The sequence below is a fragment of the Arachis duranensis genome, chromosome 8 (assembly GCF_000817695.3).
Source record: "Arachis duranensis cultivar V14167 chromosome 8, aradu.V14167.gnm2.J7QH, whole genome shotgun sequence".
Classification (NCBI taxonomy): Eukaryota; Viridiplantae; Streptophyta; class Magnoliopsida; order Fabales; family Fabaceae; genus Arachis; species Arachis duranensis.
The window spans coordinates 32257513-32276697 of NC_029779.3; the positions used below are offsets into that span (position 1 = coordinate 32257513).

The following is a 19185-nucleotide window of genomic DNA, read 5'->3' on the forward strand; positions in this document are numbered from 1 at the left end:
TTTAAGAATTTAATCAGCAAGTTGGGAATCATTAACATTTTTTCACCAACTTGAGGGGGAGTATTAGCAGATTGTTGTTATTTATTTACTGCACGCAGTTAGTTAGCCTTATTTAGAGAGGAATCTCTTCCATTAGATTAGGGGTTTGTTAGTTTGATAGCTAGTTTGTTAGTTTGTTAGACTGATGTGTATGTATATATATTCCACATAAAGCTAATAGAGAGGCAGCAGAAAATCATTTTTTCAGTATCAATTTTGGTTCCAACACAACATATGTCATAAATTTATTTAGATGATATTAATGAAATGGAAAATTACTTCTTTGGACCACTCCATATATGGCTGCAAATTTGTATTAAGTTCTTATAAAAAGCTCATTCTAACAAATTTTCAGTTACTTTTTTAGCGAACACTAGTGCTCAGAGGTACATAAATCTTATAAGTTTGCATGCAGAATTAATTGATACTAATTTCTGAGTGCGAAATGCATTTTGAATATCTAAACATAATATTTTATATTGACACTCATTCCATCACCTTTAGATTTTGGTGTGGTCCGCACTTTATTATCCAAATTCGTTGTTTTTATCTATAAGCCTGTCGTAGACACCGTTTTAAATGTTCAAATAACATTTTCAAAAAAAAAAAAAATTCTCTAAATTTTACCTGTCAATAAACAAGAAGGATAGGCAAACAACTAATTCAAAAATAGCAGTAGTAAATCAATTCACTTTTTTTTTTTAATTACACAGGAATATATGAGTCCTTCTTTGGACGTCAATTGGTCACGTGCATTGAAAAGTCTTGAAAACTTTGAATTGCTTTTTTGGTAGTTTTTCACAAGCTTCTAACAAGGTAGACCCTTTGAATTTTCTTTATTCAACATGGTGGATAATCTGAAAATTGCAACAACTAAAATGTTACCTACCTTCTCTAATGATGTCTGATTCTGAGAATTCTGGAGGAATGGTACCTGAGCCACTTCTAGGAATCATCATAGAACTAGAACTGAATATCCTAATTTCATCCAAAGTAGGTTGTGGAAAAGTACATTCATTATCAGACCACATTGATGCTGATTTTATTTTTCCTAGTAAACTGATCTCCATATTTTCTTCATCAGAATCAACTCCTTCCATATCACCTTCTAGCATTTTCAAAATCTGCCTCATCATTGGCCTCTTATTAGGGTCTGAATTTGAACATAACAGACCCAAATGAAGCAACCTCTCAGCTTCTTCAATGGTGTATCCACCCTTAGCCTTCAATCTCTGATCAACAGCACTAAGCAACTGGCCATTCACCGTTTGGGAGACCAACCATTCAAGTAGCCCTGGCTTGTGTTCTTCAGTTGGCCTTCTTCCACAAAGCACTTCCAACATCATTATTCCGAAACCATACACATCAGATTGTGTTGATGCTCTTCCAGTTCTAATTACTTCAGGAGCTATGTATCCTACTGTGCCTAATACTTGTGTTGTGGTGGCTACTTGTCCATGATGATCATGCATTCGCGCCAATCCGAAATCTCCCAACCTTGCATTCATCTCCTTGTCCAGTAGAACATTGCTTGCTTTGATGTCCCTATGCAAAACCTTAACTTCCCAACCCTCATGCAGGTATAGAATCCCTGCAGCCACATTTTTCAAAATATTTATCCTCTCTTCCCAACATAGCATCATGTTTTCGTCACTGTCATAGATCCTTTTGTCTAAACTTCCATTGTTCATCAAGTCATAAACAAGAATCAAGTTTCCCTTTTCTTTCTTGCACCAACCTCTCAATCCAACCAAGTTTTTGTGCCTCATTCTACCAAGACTTGAGACCTCAGCCAAGAACTCTCTCATCCCTTGTTCTCTTTCTTGAAGAATTCTCTTCACTGCTACTTCTTCACCTTGCAGAACTCCTTTATATACCTTCCCATTTCCGCCATTACCAACCACGTTCTCTTCAGAGAAACCCCTAGTCGCTGCATCAATCTCATGGAAACTAATCCTATGAGGCCAATACTCTAACTCCCAGTCTTCAAGTTCTTCACCTTTCTTGTTTCGCCTGCGTAGCACAAACAACACTGTAGAGCCACAACCAATGATTAGCACACTGATTACTCCAAGAAGTAAGGCTCTTAATCCGGAAAACCATCTTTTATGAAGGAAGAATGAAGGCAAGTTGTCAGTCACTAAAGCATCACCAATTGAAAAATTTGAATTGCTAAAACTCCAAGCAAGAATATTAACCCTGTCTAATATTTTTCCTGTTGATGCACTGAAACCAGCATACATTTCATCCATAAGAACCTCAGAAACATTAAGGTTTATACTGATAAGAGGCGCTCGAGGCCTCTTTTGTCCTGCCTTAGCCATAGTAACATTAAGCTGTGAATGCTTGAACTCAATCCATACCTGATAATTCTCTCCATTGCTTATCTTCAACACCTTGAACTCCTTATCATCATTCCCACACCAATATCCAGCCTCATGTGAAATTGTCGAAGCAAGCGAGTTTATGTCAACGCCAACATGATTTCCATTGATATCGTCGAACTCTTCATTCATAATTGTGTCGAATTCAACTCCAAAAACATGGTTCTGGGGACTGCCTTCATTGCTGAGATTGAAAAGGCCAAGATACTCGGCCGAGGATCTGCCGTTTACACCTCTTGATGGTGCAAATATGAAAGCAAGACCATGACCAGTAATAACAAAGTTTTTAATGGGGGAAACAGAGAAGATGAAGGAGGTTGCAAATGGGAGAAGAGTTGAAGAGTTGGCTTGTTTGGTAGGTATTTTATGAGGATAGAAAGCGCGGCCTATGGAGAAGAAACTCTGATTAGTTAGAGTTAGAATGGAGGATTCAATACTTGCATTTCCAAATAAATTGATGTTTTTGTGGCTGAAATTTGTGTTGTAGACAAATTCAGTGGCTGAAGCTAAGTTCAGAGTGGTTACAATATGAAGAAGGATAACAAGGAAATGAAATAGAGACATTGGAATGTAACTGAGGAATGAGAATGGTAACCAAACTTTTCAAACTTGAAATAAGGCTCTGCATATGATTCTTTATCTCCAGTGAAGTGTCAAAAATAAGGAGGAGGAGGAAAGTTAATGGTATGTTCTTTGAAAGGTACTTGCCGGCATACACAAGTCATTGCAGATCAGTCATATCAACTCAAACCTTGGTTGCTGAAAATTAGCATTTCCTTCTCAATTCTCATATTTGTTTCTGATTTAAACATTTGAGAATATTTTAGGTCAACATAAGTGTCATCTGTCCCACAAGAGGTATTTAGAGAACTTGGTAGTTTAATTTTGACTAGAAGCATGTTGCAACTTCTTGTTATAGAGTATTCCTTTGGAACAAAAACCGAGGTAGAAAAAATGGGTTGAAAGAAAAATGTATGGCACCTACCTTTCGCATTGTGAATTAATTAGTATATATGAATATTATTATAGTGTACAAAAATGTGTCTCTGTCGTTGGAAAAACGTAAGTCCTTCTCTTGAATAAAAGTCGACAAAAGAATATTCATAGAATAAAATACATCAAAATCAAATTAAAAAATTCAATAGGTATGCTAATACTAAAATAAGGTAGTTTTACTATGATCATATAAAGAATGGAAATGACAAATCCACGAGATATATTAATTATAATGTTGCAATGAACATTTAAAAAAAAATTAAACAAAAGTGGAAAAAAAAATTATGTTACAGAAATTGATGACAAGAAGCATCATCCTTCAGTGTTACAAAAGACTTACAAAGCAGCGGCAAGTGCTTCTAGCACTCTACATGGTGATAGACTCAATTTCAATTCTCATCTTCCTTCTGAGATTGACTCAGAATCTGGTTGTAGGCTTGGATAAGAGAAGCTTTGAGATGCTGTGGAATAGAACTTAGTCTGCAAAATTTCATCAAAAGTAGGATAATTCACAGTGGCAGAACTTGTTGAACTCCTAGACCATGATGCCGCTGAGTTTATTTTCCCAAGAAGACTCATATTGATGCATGAATCATTACAATCACAGTTTCTTATTCCTTCCAAAATTTTCACCACTTGCCTCATTGCTGGCCTAATACCAGGGTCTGAACTTGCACATAACAAACCCAAATGCAACACTCTCTCAACTTCCTCAGTGCTGAAACCACTTTGATTCTTCAGCCTCTCATCAACGGCAAAACTCAATTGCCCTTTCTCCATAAGGGAAAATACCCAATCAACCAATGCAGGTTTATCTACCACAATAGGCCTTCTCCCACACACCACTTCCAAGATCAATATTCCAAAACTGTACACATCAGTAGCGGTTGATGGTCGACCAATTCGGACTAGCTCTGGTGCCATGTAACCCAGAGTTCCAATCACTCTTGTTGTGTCAGACACGTTTTCCTGTCGGTGCAGCCTGGCTAGGCCGAAATCTCCCAATCGTGCGTTCATATCCTTGTCGAGTAGTACATTACTTGCTTTAATATCTCTATGCAAGACCTCGAATTCCCAGCCTTCATGTAGGTACAAAATTCCACAAGCTACATTTTGAAGCACACTGAGCCTGAGTTCCCAGCTGAGTATCATGGTGTCATCTTCACACTCGAAAATTCTCTTATCCAAGCTCTCATTCCCCATATAATCATATACAAGGATCAATTTCCCTCCTTTTTTTTTGCTCCACCCTCTGAAACCAACCAAATTCCTGTGTTTCATTCTCCCTAGGCTTGAGATCTCTGCCAGAAACTCTCTCATCTCATGCTGAGTTTCATGGTTGAATCTCTTAACCGCGACTTCTACACCTTTCAACACTCCCTTGTAAACTCTCCCACTTGTCCCATTCCCAATCACATTCTCCTCGGAGAATCCATTCGTCGCAACACAAATCTCTTCATAGCTAATTCTGTGAGGCCAATATTCCAATTCCCAATCTTCAACCTGTTCATCTTTCCCTCCTCTTTTTCCTTTGGATCTTAATAATAAACTCATAAACACCAAAGTACCACAACCAATAACTATCAATCCACCAAAAATGACCCCCAAAATGAAATATTTTGATCTATAAACCAATGCCTTTGGATGCACGAATAAAGGCAAACGGTTGGTGTGCAAGGCATCACCGATCGAAAAATTCGAATTGCTAAAACTCCAAGCCAAGATTCTACACTCATCAACCATTCTCCCTGTTGCCCCAGAAAACCCCACATACATCTCATCCAAGAAAACCCCAGAAAGGTTAATAGGCTTATTATGAATCAAAGGCCTTTGAGGCTTCCTATGCCCTGCTATGGCCATAGTAACATTGATATGTGAACCATCAAACTCAATCCAAACCTGATAATTTTCACCACTAGCAAGCTTCAATTCCTCCATTGTTTCACCATCTTTCCCACCCCAAAACCCAGCAGGTTCAGAATACTCAGACATCATTGAATTCACATCAACACCAACATGGTTATCATTCAATTCATTGAACTCCTCATTCCTAAAATCATCAAACTCAATGGCAAATACATGGTTTGAGGCGTTACCTGCTGTGGAACGGTTAAATAGTCCCATGTAGTTCCCTGAGAGTTCACCATGGATGGCCATGACAGGAGTGAAGAAGAGAGCAAAGCCATGAGCAATGGGGAAGTTCTTGATAGGAGCAATGGAGAATATGAAAGAGGTTGAAAAGGGAAGAAGGGTAGAATTTGATTGTTTCTTCATTGGTATCTTGAAAGGGTAAAAGGCACGGCCAATGGAAAAGTAAGTTTGGTTAGTGAGAGAGAGAATGGAGTTTTGGATTGTGGCATTTCCATAGAGCTTGGTGTTTGTGGAGTTGAAGTTTCTGTTATACACAAATTCAGTTGCTGACACACAACTCAAAAGAGCTATGTTAAGATTGAGAATGGCCATGAAGAAGAACAAGGTATGAATATCATGAACCATCATCATCATCTTCATGGTTAAGGTAAGACAATCAAAAAGGAAGATGGTTCTTTGCTTCACTTTCTAGTACTTTAATTTGTACAAAGCTTACCAAGAAAACATGTGCTGTTTTTTCGTATTGACTATTGACCCTTGTCCTTGTTGCAAAAAATAATAATAAAATTGAAGAATTAGAATTAATATAATCCTCTTGTGGGGTTATTTGTGGTGATAATAGTTCATCTTTATAAGTGTTACGATTTTGGTAGTATAATTTTTATAAGTTTTTTTTGGTTGCCCATTAAATCCTACATATTAAAGATTAATTTATTGCGAATTGGAGTTTCATTTAAGGGTCTGCTTCTGATTAATGGGTTGCTGCGAATCTCCGACACTTGCTTAAGCGGACGAGTAAACTGACCACTCGTCACTCAACCAACCAAGTTAATTTTTTATAAATTTGGAAAGAATATCTTATAAAAAAAAGTTTGTTGTTTATAAAAGTTTATGAAGATTTAGAAAATATTTAGATTTATTCAAAAAAAAGAGAAATAGTATTTATGTCGATTTAGAAATGCAATAGATTTCGATTTATCTTTATTTTTATCTTTTAAAATTCTTTATAATCAAATATTACGTTTTCTATTAAATAATAGTTTATCAACGGAATACTTATTTTTTATTTATTAGATATAAATTTTATGATTTTTCTACTATCTGTAAGTGACTTTTGATTTTTTTTTATGAATTAAAATTTTATTTTTTCTGTAAGAAAATATAATATATTTTTTATTATATATATTCAGTAAAGACAAGTTGGCAACTGGGATATTAACTACTGGATGAGTGTTTATTATCATTTTATCATTATTAACACCAGTGTGTAATTATATTAGTATATTATTAATAAAAGTGTCTATTTCATGGATACAATTAAAACTAAAAAGCAGGAGTGTTTATAATTCTTGTGTTGGATAATTACAAAAGATGGAGTTAATCAGTGAAATTCAATTTCAAGCTAACCAATTCCTAACCTTCCTAACCAACTTATCTTTCTACCTTTTTTACATAATTTAACTAATATAAATTTCATTAGTGGTAGAATAAAATAATTTTGACTTGTCTAATTCTATTTTAGTTTCTTTGATTGGAGCAAGCGAGGCAGTCCCCCAGCCCACACAAAATGAAAGCATGGTGGAAGCGACACTATGGATGATATAATTTTTCCCGAAAAAAGATTACCAAAAATAAATATAGAAACATATCATTACATGAAAGGAAACAAAAATGATGAGAATAATAAACAAGGCAATAGTTGCAATCACATAATTCGTGATACGTCAGCCAGTGTGAGTTGGTGAGGGAGTGTTTTGTCTCACTCTCTCTTTTGGTTTCATAACTCATAAGCCACGTTGTATTGAATATTGATGAATAAATCGTGCCACCATTTTTTTTTTCCACGGAGGAGATCTTGTTTCAATTTATGTCGTGGCCTAAACACTTTATCAACTTTATTATAATTTACAAAAACATTTTTACATTTTCTTTTTATCATAAAGTTTTACGTTAAACTAATTATCCTTATCCCACAACGATTCCTTAGCATATTTATTTATTTTTGGTCTTGTGTCGTATGATTATTATTTGATCCACACCTTCATAGAAAGTGCTGGGGGCCCACCGTCAATTAACTTGTGGCTTCGGAGAAAGTGGTTTAGATCCAATAATATTCTAACGCATTTTATTTCATATAATTACGTAAGTACGTAACCTTCAATTATCATGCTTCGTGATTCATCCTTTGGGTTTTGGTACCAGAAATTGGATTAAATCCTCGCAATACTCTCTGAAATTTATAATTTTTATTATTTTAACTTTTAAATTTAAAATTTATTATATGATTTCTCAAATTTAGTTCTAAAGATTATAGAGTGTTGAGCTGGTTCTGATTTATTAGGTTGGACAGATATTTAAACGACGATATTTATTTTGATATTTAAACAAAATAAAAGTAAGATCGTTTTAAAAAATGAATGAGGATAAAAGTACACATATATCAACGCTGTAAATGAAATTCAATATCATTATATATGTTTTCTGAAAAATTCTATGCTAAAAACAAAGGGTTAACAACTTAATATTGTGATATGAATGTTTATGACTTTTAATATAGACTATTGGATTTTTAAAGTTGAGAGACTCATATTATCAAATGAGATTGTATTTAATAAGGTTTGAAAATAATGTCCTATATGTGTATAAATAAAATAGCACAATCTGAGATATAACACATACAAAATCAATATAAAACATTTTTCTCTCTTTCTCTTTCTAGAGATGTACGGTGCAACATATAATATTAGTGAATATATATGAATCATCTTAGTTATATTGAGATAATAATATTAGTGAATATTAATATTAGAATTCTCTATTTATACTTTTTTATTTTATATTTATTTTCTCTTCTTTATTTATTTTACAACACATTATCAACATGAGATTCTGATTAAAATTTAAGAAGATTTGGATAATAAATTTTCATTATGTCAAAACTCTTTCATCTTAAATTTAATACTCTTAATATATCTGGAAACTAAGATTCTAAAAACCGAATCAAACCGACCAGTTCGACCAGATTAACCAAAAACAAGTCATCTAGCCAATTCGGTTGACCCAAGATTGGCTTGTAAAAAACCAACAAAAAAAATCGACTGAACCGGTGGCTAACCGATGAACCAGGCAAACTGGTCGGATTTTTTTAAGCCCTGGTTTTTAACATGCCCTAAAACGCGTCGTTTTGAGGCCGGAACCTAACCCACCCACAAACCTAATCTAACTCAACGAAGCCACTCACTCAACTCTCACTCTCTGCATTGTTCCCCTCTTTCAACTCTCACTCTCTCACTGCTCTAATGCTCTACGCCTCTGTCTTCCACCATTCATTGCCATTCTCCACCGTTTGCCAACTTCTCCTTCCTTTACTCTAGTTCACGCCTTCAACTATATATCTCTGACTCTCTAACTCTTTGCTTTGCTTTGCTTTGCTTCGTGTCTCCATTTCTGCGCTAGAGATTGCGTCTCTGTTCTGCTTCGTGCCCTCGTTCTCCACTGTTGTTGGGTATCTGCGTCGGCATCGGCGTCAACGTCACTAGCTCCTGATTTGAGTTCTAATTAGTAGCAGTCGCCAGCAAGTTTACAGCTCTCCCAATCTGAGATCCAACGTTATCACGGCCGCTAGATCTGAGATCTACCTCTCCTTTCCGTTCACCCGCTACTTTGTCGATTTGTCTATCAGGTACTGGTTTATGCTCTTCTACTTGTTTATTTTTTTTAATGCAAAGTTCAATTTTTGAATTCTTGATGTTGAGTCAGTATGAGAAATCTTTTTTGTATTAATGTTGTGAAAATTGGAATCCCTAGGATTTAAAGCTGATCTAGCATGAGTTTTTGTGGAATCTTTATCTGGAAGAAGTGTTAGAAGCATGTGTTTTTTATAATTTCAGAGCAATTCTCGTTGTATCTAAGTGTTTGTGATGTTTCTTGAAGTCTGTAGTATTGAATCTTAGGTTTAGTTGTTTTTGGAGGAAATTCGAAATGAGATGGAAGAAAAAAGGGCTTTCGAAGGCTACTGTTGTTGAGCTGAAAGAACAATTGGCAAAGAAAATACTGAGAAATGTTGAAATCCAAGGGCATCCCTATGTTGAGCTACGTAAGTTTGGAAATAAGAAGAACATTTTTTTCTGCATTCTGTGTCTTAAGACTTGTTTCACTAATGATGTTTTGGATCAACATTTGAGAGGCAATTTGCATACGCTAGCTGAGACTATCTACTATTAAGATCACTCTTCTGAAACCAAATTTCTAGCCTTTTAATTAAACCAGTTCAACTACGATTTGACTCTGGTTGAACCATTAAACCATTGAACCAGTCATTTGACCGGTACAATGATCGATCCGGTTCTCGCAACCTTGCTGGAAACACATACTTATCATGGATACTAGATACCAAAATTTATTTTGATTCAATGAATCTTGAAGATACCATTAAAGCTGAAAATAAAGCATCCCAAAAGGATAAAGTCAAAGCCATAATCTTATTTCATCGTTATCTTGACGAAGGATTGAAAAATGAATATCTCACACTAAAAGATCCTGTAGATCTGTGGAAGAACTTTGATGAAAGGTATAATCATCAATCAAAAGATAGTGATACTTCTCCAAACCCAATATGAATGGACACACATCAACAGGATTTTAAAAATTCATAAATAAATACAATTCAGCAATGTTCTGAAACACCTCACGAATAAAATTATGTGGGTAAAAGATAACTGATAATGACATATTTGAGAAAATTTTATCGACCTTTCATGCCTTAAATGTGCTCCTGCACCAGCAGTATCGAGAAAAAGAATTTAAAAAATATTTTGAGCTAATTTTTTGCCTTGTTGTTACTGAACATAACAATGAATTACTTTTAAGAAATCATGAATCGCGCCCTGCTAGCGCCGCCCCATTTTCTAAAGCAAATGCGATAAATTATAACTCTAGAAAAGGTAAATGACAAGGCTTTAATAACAAGAAAAATTATGGAAGAAAGAAAAATTATTTTCACAAGAAAGGATCTCACTAAAAGTGGGATAAAGAAAAAAATAATGGGCAAAATAAATCAACAGATGATAAATATTTTCGTTGTGGTAGAAAGAGCCATTGGTCACGTACCTATCGCACCCAATGCATTTAGTTAATCTTTATCAAGCTTTCTTGGAAAAAGATGACAAAGAAAAGGAGGCAAATTTTGTTTCAAAGAATTTTGTTGAAAATTACACCATTCATTATGAAGTATATGATTTCTTTGAGGATTGTGAAAGAAATATTAATCATTTAATCAATAATAAAAAATTTAATATTTTGAGTTCGTTAAGTATTGATATTAATAAATAATGTAAGAAAATACTTGTTATATTTTATCTTCTATGCATTTGAATTTAAAGTATGATATATATAAATAATATTTAATAAAATATTAATGTTTATTTTAAGAATTTCGAAATCATTAAATGTGTCAAGTTTTAAAATAATAATAATAATATATTATTATTATTATTATTATTATTATTATTATTATTATTATTATTATTATTATTATTATTATTATTATTTGTCTTTGAAAAAAATAGTAATGATATATAATGAAGACATTTGTCTTGCAAATAGTACAAGTTTGCATACCATTCTCAAAAGTAATATATTTACTCATCTTATACCAAAAGAAGAATGTGTTAATACAGTTATTGAATCAGACAATGTGATAAAAGATTTCGAAAGAGCTATAATTTTATTTTTCAAAAGAACAAAATTCATAATAAATAATACACTATTATCTACCAAGTCTCTAAAGAATTTGTTGAGTTTTAAAGATATTCGCTGAAATGGATATCATATTGAAACCATGAATGAGGGAATTCATGAGTACTTATATATCACAACTCATTCTTTAAATAAAAATGTTATATTAGAAAAGTTACCATTACTTTATTCAGGATTATATTATACTAAAATCAGTGCAATTGAATCACATGCCATTGTAAAACAGAAGTTTACTAACTCAAATAAATCCATAATTTGGCATGATCGATTGGAGCATCCTGGAACAACTATGATATGGAGAATTATTAAAAACTCCTATGGACATTCACTAAAGAGTCAGAGAGTTTTTCAATCTAGTGAATTCTGTTGTGCCGCATATTCTCAGGGAAAGTTAATTGTAAGGCCATAACTAGTAAAAATTAGATTTGATTTTTCTGAATTCCTAGAAAGAATCCAAGACGATATATATGAACCTATTCATCCACCATGTAGATCTTTTAGATATTTTATGGTCATATTCGAAACATCTTTGAGATGGTCACATGTGTGCTTATTGCAACCTCGCAACAACCAGGCGTTTGCGAAATTACTTACTCAAATTATTCGATTAAAAGTACAGTTTCCAAAAGATCCAATCAAAACAATTCGTTTTAATAATACTGATGAATTCACCTCTCAAACTTTCGATACTTATTGTATGGCTAATAGTATAAGTATTGAATATCTAGTAGCTCATATTTATATACAAAATAGACTAGTAGAGTCACTTATTAAACAACTCCAATTGAGTGCTACGCCCCTTACTTATGAGAACAAATCTCCCAACCTCTACTTGGGACATACCATTTTATATGCTGCAACATTTATTCGTTTAAGGCCAATAAATTACCACCAATTCTCTCTTTTGCAATTAACTTTTAGACAACAGCCAAATGTTTCTCATTTTAGAATATTTGGGTGTGCGATATATGTTCCAATTTTTCCGTCTTATCGCACCAAAATGAGGATATATGCTAGATATGATTCTCCATCTATAGTGAGGTATCTTGAGATACATACTGGAGATGTATTTAAAGCCCAATTTATAGTTTGTCATTTTGATGAATCAAAATTTCTAACAGTAGGGGAGAGAGAATACGCTTCTTGAAAAGGAACTTAATTAGAATGCATCATCCTTAATGCATTTAAATCCTCGATCAAGGTAATGTGAACTAAAAGTTCAAAAGATTATACATTTGCAAAGAATAGCAAATGAATTACCTAATAATTTTTTTGATACGAAAAGGATAACAAAATCATATATACCAACTGAAAATGTCCCAATTCAAATTGATGTCCAGTCGAACAAATGGCCACCGAAACAAATTTACGTCAGAAGCGTAGTAGGCCTATCAGTTCTAAAGACAAAAATCCTCGAAAAAGAAAAGAGGTAAATACTATATCTATTGAAAAAGATAAAGACATACTAAAGACACCTGCATTTATCTAAAATTCTGATATAGTTTTGACGCCAGAAGATGTTCAGGTAACTGAAAGTTCTGAAAATTGTGAAAATGATGAGATCTCGATAAATTCTGTCTTTATAGGAGAAAAATAAAATCGAAATAAAATAATTGTTAATGAAATATTTGCATATAATTTGGCATTACACATCATGTATGAAAGTAAGGATATTGAGCTAAGAACAATCGAAGAATGTCGACAAAGAAATGATTGGCCAAAATGAAAATAAGCTATGAAGGCTAAAGTTAGACTCACTTACAAAACGTGAAGTCTTTGGACATGTAGTGCGAATACTAGAAGATGTAAAACCTATTGGATACAGATGGGTATTTATGAGAAAACGAAATAAGAAAAATGAAGTTGTATGCTACAAAGCTCGACTTGTGGTACAAGGTTTTTTACAAAGGCTCAATATAGATTATGAAAAAACATATTCTCGTGTAGTAGATGCAATAACATTGCATTATTTTATCAATTTATCCGCATACCATAAACTACATATGCATCTAATAGATGTAGTAATAGGTTGACAACTTATTTATACAGATCGTGATATCCATATGAAAATCCGTGAAGGACTAAAGATATCTAAACCATCTAATGAATATTCGCAGGGGTTATATCCAGTCAAATTACAACGATCTTTATATGATCCAAAGTAATCTGGATGAATGTGGTATAATTGTCTTACTGAATATCTGGCCAAAAAGGATTCACAAATGATGGTATCTACCCATGTGTTTTCATAAATTAAAGAAATCTGCATCTGGATTCATTATAATTGCTATGTGCATTGATGATTTGAATATTATTGGAACTCGTGAAGAGTTTCCAACAAATATAAAAGCTCTAAAAGAAGAGTTTGAGATGAAAAATATTGAAAAGACTAAATTTTGCCTCGATCTGCAGATTGAACATACAAACAATGGGATCTTTATTCATCAAACAACATACATAGAAAAGATCTTGAAGAGATTTTATATGGATATGTTACATCCATTAAGTACTCCAATAATCATAAGGTCTTTGGATGTAAAAAATGATCAATTCCGTCCTAAAGAAGAAAATGAAGATATCCTTGGTTCTGAAGTATCATATCTCAGTGCCATTGGAGCACTAATGTATCTTGCTAATAATAGACGACCTGACATATCATTTACTGTGAATTTACTATCAAGATATAGTTCATTTCCAATCAGAAGATATTGGAATGGAATCAAACAAATTTTTTGATATCTTCATGGAACAGTTGATATGGAACTGTTTTATCCATATGAATCCAAGGGACAATTAGTTGCTATGCAGATACAGGATACTTGACTGGTCCACAAAATACCTATTCGCATATGGTGATACAACTATATCATGGAGATCCACAAAACAGAGGATAGCAACACAACCTCTAATCATGTTAAAATACTAGCGATACATGAAGTAAGGCGCAAGTGTTATTGGCTCAGGAATTTAATCCAATATATTTTGTCATCGTATAGACTAATTAATCATAAAATAGTCCTAACTATTCTGTTTGAAGATAATACAGCATGCGTTGCTCAACTTAAGGGTGGATACATCAAAGGTAATAGAACAAAACATATTTCTCCCAAATTCTTCTTCATTTATGATCTTCAAAATCGAGGAAGAATTGATGTCTAGCAGATCAGCTCAAGCAATAATTTGGTAGATTTATTTACAAAATCACTTCTAAAATTCTCCTTTGAAAGATTGGTACATCAGATTGGGATGTACCGATTTCGAGATATTAAATAATATCGACAAGAGGATGCTATACTCTTTTTTCCTTGATCAATTTTTTATCCCTATTGGATTTTTTTGACAAAATTTTTTAACGAGACCATCTCTATTACAAGGGATATTGTACTCTTTGTCTTTTTTTTTTACTAAAATTTTTTTCTATTGTATTTAATGAGATTTGAAGATAATATTCCTTATATATATATAAAAATAGAATAGTATAGTATGAGACATGACACACACAAAATTAATATAAAACATTTTTCTCTCTATAAAGACACTACAATATATAATATTAGTGAATATATATAAATTATCTCAATTATATTGAGATAATAATATTAGTAAATATTAATATTAAAATTTTTATTTACACTTTTTTATATTTTTATTATTTATTTTATAACATTAAACATAATCGAATTTTTTTCTGAAATGAAATTAAAAAAATTATTTTTTCAAACCCGATTTTTTAACTTTAATTTTTCAAATACGATTTTTTTTGTATTTAAGGCAAGTTCATTGCACCCCGACAAACTTTTATATTTTTACAGAATTCGCCTTATATCCCGATGAACTTCACTACGTTTCTTCATAAATATATCAGAATGGGTGAGGAAGAAAAGTTAGAAGGTTAACAATGACAACCATTATCATCGTTTCTAGAGTATATAGGAGTAAACAAGAGTACGAAATCGTTTTTTTTTTTTTTTGAAAAAATAGTAATATGACTTATTCTTGTGTATCTGTGTATTTTTTGAGACGATAATAATGATTGCTATTAGTACCGAAGATATTGAAAAAGCCATTGTCGGTATATTTTGTGTATTTTTATATATTATTGGAGACAAAAATAATAGCTTAAAGTTATAGAAGTTTTTTGAGAGTTAAACGAACTTACTCGAAGAAAAATCATATTTTTAAAATTAAAATTAAAATATTAAATTTAGAGAAATAATAATTTTTTTTATTTTATATTAAAAAAATCCCAAACATAATCCAACAGTTTTTGGACCGATAAAATAACTTTAGTTAATATAAGGAATAAGTACTGTTTTGGTCCCTAACGTTGAGGGTCAGAATCAAAATCGTCTAAACGTAATTTTTTATTTAAAATCATCTTTAACGTTTTATTTCGTATTAAAATCGTCATTTTAATTTTTTTTGGACAAAAATGCCCTCTCCTACCTTCAGCACCTTTACTTCTACTACCACCATCAGCACCTTTACTTCCACCACCACCAGCACCATTACCTCCACCACCAAGAAAAACAATATCAATGAAATCAACACAAATTCAACAAATTAAGGAATAAAAAATTCAACAAATTCAACCATCAAATCAACACACAACAACAATAAAATCAGAAAATAACAAATCAAAATTTACAGAAGCAGAGTCAGTCACAGAAGCAGAGAAAACAGAGACCGTCACAGAATCAGAAAACTTATCATGCTCCTTGTGCAATGGATGTCTCAAATGCTCTTTGATTTTATTTCTGATTAGAAGCAAGAAAGCATAAACAGAAGCAAAATAAAAAATCGGGAAGCGAGAAGCAAGAAGTAGAAGCAGCAGAAGCAAAAAAAAGAAGCAGAAGCAAGAAGCAAAATCAAGAAAGCAAGAAAGCAGAAGCAACAGAAGCAGAAAGCAAGAAGCAGAACCAAGAAACAAGAAACAGAAAGAGAAATGGGAAGGTACAGCAGCGAGGCGGCGAGAGGGCGAGCTGCAGATGAAGCGACGAGGCGAGTTCTTTTGTTTTATTTTTTTAATTTTATATTTTTTTATTAAAGTAGGGGTAATTTAGGAATAAAATTTAAATTTTTTTTATTAAAAAAGACGATTTTAATACGAAATAATACATTAAGAATAATTCTAAATAAAAAACTACGTTTGGACGATTTTAATTATGACCCTCAGCGTTAGGAACCAAAACCGTATTTATGTTTTAATAATTAATATAACTAAGAATACGAAAATCAAGAAAGTTCTGTGTCTACAAGCATTAGCCACGTATAATTCACATTTTATTCATTTAGAAAAGTGCAAAAACCCGTGCTTGAATGAGACCACACGATATGGCGCGGGTGACTGCCTGACTGGTCAGTCACAAGTCACAATAAAGTTCTACTCACATTTTTTTTTTTGGTTTTTCTGCGATAAATTATTTATTATGTCTTTTAACTTCTGTAATACTTTATTTCACCTCTCCTTTCCTTGCATAAGCACAGAACCCATTCTTCTCACCTTGCTATTATTTCTTGCTCCTTTTTTTCCCTGAAAGACTATAGTGGGAATGCAGTATGAAATGAGAACTACGGATGCCTTCGGTTTGTATTTTTATTTACTATTCAGTATTTTTTATTTTTTAAATTTTATAAAAAAATAAAAATAGAAGATAAAAATAAAAAACAAAATTGCAAACATAGGCTCCTAATGATAGAGATTTTCACAGAGTTAGGACTCAACAACCTTGATTTTGAGAAGTGGATGCTTCCTCAGCTTGAGAGGAGAGCTTTTGGCGTTTCATCTCTTGGAGTTCACGCCCCTGCTTCTCTTGCTCCTTCCATTGATTTCTTGGTGATTGGATGTTCCATGGGTATGAATTCATCTGCTTCCATCTTCAACCCAGCCTCTTTACAGAGCAAGGAGATCAAGCTTGGGTAAGCCAGTTTGGTTACAGTGGAATTTCTATTTGCAATTGTGTAGATCTCACAAGCAATCACATGATGCACCTTCACTTCTTTTCCAAGCATAATGCAATGAATCATCACTGCTCTCTTGATGGTGACCTCAGAACGGTTGCTAGTGGGCAATATGGAAAATAAAAAAATATAAATCAAACACACCTTAAAATTTCAATTAACTAACTCTGAAATTTTACTTTATCCTACTTTTAAAAGTACAATAAATATACCTATACAATAAATATATTTATATACAACTTCGTAATTATAATTGACCAATAATGGTAATGCCTTCAATACTATTCCGTTACTTTGAATTTGCTAGAAGTCGGATTCATAAAGTGAGTGCAAAAGTTAATTATTGCATGTAATTTTGCGGTTTTGCTTTCACATCTAGGGATCCGATGTTTTTTTTTAGACTTGATGTTACTATCGTATCTATATTATTGTGAGTTAATAATCAAAATTGTCTCAAAATAATCACATGTATTTTATTTTTATTTTCAAATTATTTTTTTAATTAAATTAATCTCTGAATGAATATTTTTAAATTACATTTATTTTTCTATTAATTTCGTAACGCTGTCGTTAAAAATCTATTAACTGGAATGTGAGCTGACAGTCCATCCTACTAAACGACGTTGTTTTACACTTTAAGAGTATGTAAGTTGTGAAACGCCACTATTTTGAGAATAGAGTGTAACGTTGTGCATTTTGTCTCCTGAATAAGTCCTGGTTTGTTTTTTTTTATTCTCCGTTTTTCTTACCTATAAGCTACCATCACGAAAACGAAGAAGACCGCGCCCGCAACCATTAGAGTAGTTGTAAAGCATTATTCGTGCGTCGGTTCTAGAGTTTGGTGGGAATCTTGAAGGCAACGACATAGCGTTTCTATATTCGATTTGAGAGGTAAAATTTTTGCATTTTGTAAAAAAAAAAATTGGTAACACTATGTAACCCTTTAGTTTCCCCATTCTATGATTGAGTCATGGTGAAGAATCTGTTAGTGCATAGGATTTAGGATTTCATCCCAGGGTTTAGTTTATGATCGATTATATGGGTAACAATGACAAGATTTTATTTTTGTGGCTTCGAAAAATAATACCTGTTGTTTGTGTTAATGAAGTAATGGTTATCGGTCTAGTTGTGTTGGTGATGAGTTAGTGTTATACATGTTCTGTGTTAATTTTTTATAGGGTTTGGAGGCATTGATAGTCTTAGATGGCTTGCTACATTGACTTTTTTTTCTTAATATTGTTGTTTGCTATTATGTAGATGAACGATCCTCCGATGACATTCATATTTCATTATAGTAAAAATTTTAAAAAATGATGAGAAAGGAAGTAGAATCTACGAACCAGATAATACAAAGTTTTGATGGGGTAATTGATTGGAATACTCCTGATGTATTTTTTGTTAAAGGATACTATAAAGAACTAGGATATGCTGGAGGGGACATATATTGGTGGAAAATTACTTGGCTGTCGCTTGAGGGTGGGCTGAGAAAGTTGGAGACTAATAAAGATTTGCTTAAAATGTGTAAAACTTATAAAAGGAATCACAACGTCATGAACATATTCTTTGAATGTCAGAGCCACACGTGGTGGAATGCATGAGTGAGGATGATGAAGTGATTTTGTCAAAGAATGCCTCTTTGTTGAAGCTACCCAACACACAGCCTACAATGCAAGCTACCAAAAATGCATCTCAGCCCATAAAAAACCACTCACAGTCATCGAAGACTGACCATCTCCACTCCGCTTCCAAAAATATAGCCAAAGTCAGTCCCACCTCTACTGGATCCAATCCTCATCTCAAGAAAATGGACTAGTGCAGCCCAATACAAGGTCTTCCCAGTCCACACAAAAGCTTGTTGACAAACCCAATTCTCAGCCCACCAAAAAGTGCAGTTCTCAACCTACACAAAAGTCCAAATCCTAGCCCAAGTTCTAACAAAAAAGTTTCTCCCAACCTG

At 33.0% G+C, this 19185-nt stretch overlaps 2 protein-coding genes across 2 annotated transcripts; both read right to left on the reverse strand.

Annotated features, from left to right (window-relative positions):
* Positions 1–753: 753 nt before the first annotated feature.
* LOC107462122 (L-type lectin-domain containing receptor kinase VII.1-like) lies at positions 754–2987 on the reverse strand. The gene has a single exon (XM_021129354.2). The coding sequence runs from the start codon at positions 2985–2987 to the stop codon at positions 921–923; it is 2067 nt and encodes a 688-aa protein (XP_020985013.1). The 3' UTR covers positions 754–920.
* Positions 2988–3622: 635 nt separating this feature from the next.
* LOC107462182 (probable L-type lectin-domain containing receptor kinase VII.2) lies at positions 3623–5991 on the reverse strand. The gene has a single exon (XM_016080747.3). It carries the CDS (start codon positions 5928–5930, stop codon positions 3816–3818), a length of 2115 nt encoding a protein of 704 aa, XP_015936233.1. The 5' UTR covers positions 5931–5991; the 3' UTR covers positions 3623–3815.
* Positions 5992–19185: the final 13194 nt, after the last annotated feature.